At 48.5% G+C, this 6000-nt stretch overlaps 1 protein-coding gene across 1 annotated transcript in view; it reads left to right on the top strand.

Moving 5' to 3' along the window:
* Positions 1-3000: 3000 nt before the first annotated feature.
* Positions 3001-6000, top strand: part of LOC140398728 (hyaluronan synthase 1-like) — a 77175-nt gene continuing 74175 nt past the window's right edge. The window contains exon 1 of the mRNA XM_072487743.1: positions 3001-3654. Within this exon, the coding sequence (XP_072343844.1) occupies positions 3001-3654 (654 nt within the window). The remainder of the gene's footprint in view (positions 3655-6000) is intronic.

Here is a 6000-nt window from a genome sequence, read left to right as displayed (position 1 = left end):
CTTTAAAACAAAAGCAGCTATTCTGTCAGGATTTGGAGGTGGAGAGTCTGTACTGGGTTTGCAGTGGTTATGGTACAGGAGGCTTGAGTGAATCAGCAAGAGCTTAAACACACCATGGCAGTCTGGATTGTAGCACAATGTTAAAATCCAACTGGTTCATTGGTTCATCACATTATGGGCTGCACGGAGGCAGTGTTTAGCACTGCTGCCTCGCACTGGCAGGGACCTGGGTTCAATTCCGACCACGTCTGCACCTTCGCCCCAGGTGTGCGGGGGTTTCCTCCGGGTGCTCCGGTTTCCCCCCTGCAGGTTAGGTGGATTAAGGGGCAGCACGGTGGTGCAGTGGTTAACACTGCTGCCTACGCCGTTGAGGACCCAGGTTCGATCCCAGCCCCGGGTTACTGTCTGTGGAGTTTGCACATTCTCCCCCACAACCCAAAGATGTGCAGGTTAGGTGGATTGGCCACGCTAAATTGCCCTTCATGTGTCCAGGGAAGTGCACGTGAGGTTACGGGGACTTGGTGGGTGGGGTGGACCCAGGTAGAGTGCTCTTTCGAATGGTTGGTTCAAACTCGGTGGGCCAAATGGCATCCTTCTGCACTGTAGCGATTCTAAGATTAAAAGGCCAATTCCCTCCTTTAGGAAGGAAAAAATGGGGCTGGGTTCTCCTCCGATTGTGAGGCTATGTCCTCATGCCGGCGTGTGAACGGTGGCGTTTTACGCCCAAAATTTCCAAGCAGTGTAGGACAGCCGGCTCTAGCTGCAGATACGGCCCGGGCATGCGCACGTTTCCGCGGCCGGGCATGTGCATGGCGGTGGCCTGCAGCGGCTGCGCCGTGCAATATGGCGGCGGCAGCCCGCGGACACGGCCTGCAAAATAACGCCCCCCTTTGGCCGGCTCGCGAGCCCCAGACCAGTGCCCCCAGTCCGCTGCCCGCAGATCGGCCCTCCCCCAACTGTGGTGGCGCTGGACTGGGTCCGCAGCCGCCACGCTGCGTTCCCGACGGGTGAGGTCATGAGAGACCCACGGCGTTGGGAACTCGGCTGGTCGGGGGCGGAGCATCGAGGGTGGTCCTCGGGCAACGTCCTGAGACCGTCCATACGGCGCGCAGCGTACTCTGCGAGTATGCCGCTTTGGAGGGGGTGGAGCATCGTGAAAGCGGCGCCGCCCCCGATTTGGTCAGTAATCGGGTATTCTCTGGCTGATCGCTGAATGCGGTTTTGGCGCCCAGGATTTGCCGACCTGGTCTGGCCTACATGCTGAGTGAGAATCGCCTGACCATTCACTGACCAAGCTCTCTCATCAAGAATGATCACTTAGATGACATGTTGGAGAGCTGCAGGAATTTATAGAACCTGTACTCTGGTCAACATCTTTAGAAAAGTGCGGACAACACTACAGGTGACTTAAAAGAGTCCACAGATATGTAAATTTGGAATGTTTTTGTGAGTCCAATGTACTCTCAAATTATTGTCAACTGGGTGAAATTGGTGCAGGGCTGGTGGGAAATTCTTTTTCCCTTTTTGAAATCTTAGGTGTAGACCTTCTTTAAAAAATCTATCCTCAATCCCTTAGCCTTGCAGACTATCATACCATCTCTAACCCCCTTTTCTCTCATGAAACTCTTCATGCAATCTTTCAATCTTCCCATGTTATTAAAATGGCCGTATCCAATGACATTCCCTGTGACTGCTGTTGCTATGATGCACTATTCCCCTTACACTGTCTATGCGTTTGCAAACACATCGTTCTCTACCTCCTCCCTTCCATTATCCACCTCAGTTGGACTGCTTTTGGTCAATTTTAACTATGCAATGGTAGTGACTACATTTAAACCAATGGTTTCTCGTCTGACTCGAGGATCCTAATCGTGCATCCTTAATCCTTTCCCCTCCCTCACCTGTGTACTGTTCACAAAGTCAACTATAGGAAACGGGGCTGGATCTATTGCCTTATCGCACCTGACGAGACCTCATGAGGCGTCACAATCCGGATCTCGCCCATTGAGGCCAGGATCCAGATTTGTATATTCAACTGAGTAGTTAGTCTCACTTGAATATGTCTACGGCGGATCTACCCAGTGTCTGGGAGCGAGCGGCTTTGCCTCGGAGACCCCTGGGGCTCTGGGAATGACTACTCTCCCAGGCTAAAGCAGACCTTTTCCAACCTTGTTTTTTTAAAAACTCCACCCTCTTCAGAGCTTCTGACGATCCTCTCCATCACAAAGACAACCTACCTTCACCACCATAAAATCATTCACCTCTGCCCATTCTCAACCCATGTTAGTTTCTTCCAGGCCCTTCCATTCCAATGTACCTTCCTCCAGTCGCTCGTCTCCCAGCCTGCGTAAAATTAATTCCATCCAAAACTTTGCTGCCATAACCTAAAGTCCCACTTAGCCATCACCCCAGCCTCACTGAGCCACTTTGGTTTCGGGAGTTCAATGTCTATAATTTAAAATTACTTATCCTAAATTGAAATCCTTCATGACTTCTTTCCTTAACTCCATTTTTAATATGTCCATTCCCCTGACTCCAGCCTGTTGTACGTTTTCCCCTCCCTTCATCCTACCATTGCAAACTCTACCTTCATCTGCCTGAACCCTCTGGAATTCTCTCTCGTCATCCCTCATTCCTCTCCACTCACTTCTTGATCATTAACATCTTCTTTAATCCCAATCAGTGACTTAGCTTTTTGGCCACTCCTAATATCTCATTATTTGACCCAACATTTTCTTGTTGACTTACACCTCCGCTAAGGGTTTTCAGCCTTTTCTATGTTAAGGTGCTATATTAATTCAAATTACTGTTACTAAAATAGGTGGGTAGAATTAGAGAATATTAGAATCAGCATACTGGCACATGTTGGCAAAGTTTATGGTTTTATGTCTCTTTCATTCCACAGTCAACTGAGAATTGGTCAACTTTGATCAACTTTGATCTTTTCCAGCCATGGATAACAACAGTGCGCTGGTTTCAATGACTCATAGAACTTGTACCATGGTCTTTGCACTGCTGTTATTTCTAGGTATGTCTTGGGCATATCTGGCAGGATTCCAGCTCCTCGTAAATGGTTATAAACTAATTTCGCTTGGGATGTATGGCTCCCTGGTCATTATCCATCTCTTCCTTCAAACAGTCTTTGCCATGTTAGAGTGCAACACACCGGAAGATAATGTTTTGTGTTGTAGCAGCACCAAGTCGGTAGCCATAATCATACCTGCTTACCAGGAAGACCCTTTGTACCTAGCACAATGTCTTAACTCTGTGAAGAACATTGAGTATCCAAGCCACAAGCTGAGAATTATCATGGTCATTGACGGGAACTCGAAAGAAGATCAGTACATGATGGACATGTTCGAGGAGGTTTTCTGCAAGGAGGATATTGGGACATATGTGTGGGAGGGCAACTATCACTCAAGAAATTTTAACAGAGTTATTCAGAATAAAGAGGAGGATAACAACAAACGACCATACAGAGACCCTGTCAATCTGTTTTATGGGGAGGCATGTATTGGAAATCCGGAGAGATTAGAAGTGGAGACACTAATCAGCACCAAACGTTGTGTTTGCATCATGCAGAAACAAGGAGGAAAAAGAGAAGGAATGTACACAGCCTTCAAAGCTATCGGGGACACTGTGGATTATATTCAGGTATGACCAGTGTAATGAGCCTATGTCTCTCATATAGCCTTTACACTGGTGTGAACCTACTGCATAAAATAAATTCCTCTTGTCTTGGCACTCTGAAACTGAAAATTGAGCTGATGTTCGCAGTTTCCATCTGACCTAGATATGATTCACAGTTCCTTCTTTTCAATCCTGATCACCTACGGGGGTTGAGAATCTATGATCTCAACTTCCCCAGAGAGCTCTACTGCACAGTTCTTTTAATTTGCTCTCAGGATGTGAGCCTCACTGTTACCCCTATCCTTGGTTGCACTGAAATGCTGGTGTTGGGCCAACTTCCTGAGCTGCTGTGGCAAAGTGATGCAACTCTGTGTATTTAGCAATCAACCATTGGTGGGATGGAGTCACATAGAGGCTGAATCGAGGGAGGAGAGCGGGTATCCTTCCTTGAAGGACATTATTAGGCATTTCACAACAAACTAACAGTTTCATGGCCACTTTTAATGATACCAAATTGATTATTGGCAGGATCTTATAAACAATTCAAAGTCCCCACCCTCCATCACCCCCCCCCCCCCACCCCCACCCATACACATCCATTCACATAGCGAACTCCCCCCACCCCTACACTCCTTCCAAACACCCTCCCCAGGCTCTCCCACCACCCTCCCGACGGATTTCCCCCACCCACAACTCCTCCCCCACTACCTGAGGCCCGACACCGAGGCTGGACCCGAACATCTACACTACTGTACCCCTGTTGGCCCAAATTAAAGTACCAGCTTCAAAGTTCACAGAAAGGGACAACCCATCCTTGTTCTCGCTGAGATATCAAGGAGAGTCATAGAAACCCTACAGTGCAGAAGGAGCTCATTAAGCCCATCGAGTCTGCAACTTTGAATGAGCACTTTAGGTATTTACACCCCCTCCCCCACACATCCACTCTGCCCTATCCCCATAAACCCATCCCTGGACACGAAGCGGCAATACATTTATCACGGTCAATCCACCTGACCACATCTTTGGACTGCGGGAGGAAACCGGAGCACCCGGAGGAAACTCCGGGGAGAAGGTGCAAACTCCACATGGACAGTCATCCAAGGCAGGAATTGAACCCAGGTCCCTGACGCTGTGAGGCAGCAGTGCTAACCACTGTGCTGCCCCTTTTTTAAAAATTCGTGACATCAAGGAGAAGGAAGGTATTAAATATGCAAGGTGTGCAGAGACCGTCCATAGAGAAAGTGATGGTAAGTTGATCTGAACTGCTCTTGTGTGCCCTCTAGTGACGAGTTCCACAATAACAAATCACACGCTTTATCAGAAACTGAGCAAAAAAGGAAAAATGACTAAAATTGGTGTTACAGAATAATTTTAAAACATGTGAATAAGGTCCAAATCCAAGGTGTCTCTCCTAGTTCCCTAAATTATTGATGCATATTTTCTTTATATAATTAGCACATACATTTGTGCAACTGTCTCAGTCTGAGAAGACAGAAAATTACAAGTGTAAAATTACAGTTTGGACATAAAAGCAACTTTACTCAACATGAAAATTCCGGGTGTATGATTTGAGCATTTTTATTTTTTCTTTGTACACAAAAACTTGGTCCAATGCTGTTTATTCCTCCTTTTTAGGGTTATTTTCCAATTAAAAGATTTTGTACAAATGTGCTTGAGAGTTCAGGCCAAACCTTACTGGTCAGCGTGTTATGACCCTGGGCTAGTGTAGGGTCAATTCCAGTTGACCCGGAGTCGCAACACAACTGAAATGAACAAATAACACCAAAGGGCAGATTCAGTGGCCTCGTTGTGCTCGAGTGAGAGTGCAACGAGGCCGGTAAATAGCAGGAGAGGCCAAAAACGGGAACGGTGCCGGGTGCCAAACCGTTCCCGATGTAACCGGCCCGCTCCCGTAGGCGAAATCGGGGTCCCGCCGTCATGTGGCCAGAAACCAATAATCACCACTTAAGCCTTATTTCCATGTAATTAATGGGAGCCACCCCATATCCAGCGGCCTCCCCTGATCCAACCACGTGGTCACGCTGGCGCCGATTAGTATTCCTTTTTTAAAACGTGATCCTGGCGGACGGGCTGCTGCGGAGACTCGAGGAGGTGAGTAGCCATCTACGCTCACAGGCAAAGAGCCTGGGGTCACCGAGGTTGCTGCACCTCTGCTCGGAGAGGAGGGGTGGGGGGGGGCGATCCAGCCTTGGTTGGGGTGGGCCACTATGGGGGGAGGGTGGGGGTATTGGAGTTCGGGGGGTGGGTCTCTTCTGGGGGGGGCAACCACACGCAGGTCCACCATGCCAACCCCTGGATCATGTGTACCCATTCCGTGGGCAACCCTAGTCCCTGCCTAGCTACTCAACC

Source organism: Scyliorhinus torazame, chromosome 21 (assembly GCF_047496885.1).
Source record: "Scyliorhinus torazame isolate Kashiwa2021f chromosome 21, sScyTor2.1, whole genome shotgun sequence".
NCBI classification, from domain to species: Eukaryota; Metazoa; Chordata; class Chondrichthyes; order Carcharhiniformes; family Scyliorhinidae; genus Scyliorhinus; species Scyliorhinus torazame.
The sequence above is the reverse complement of the archived record's forward strand: the minus strand, read 5'-3'. Positions and strand labels throughout refer to the sequence as shown.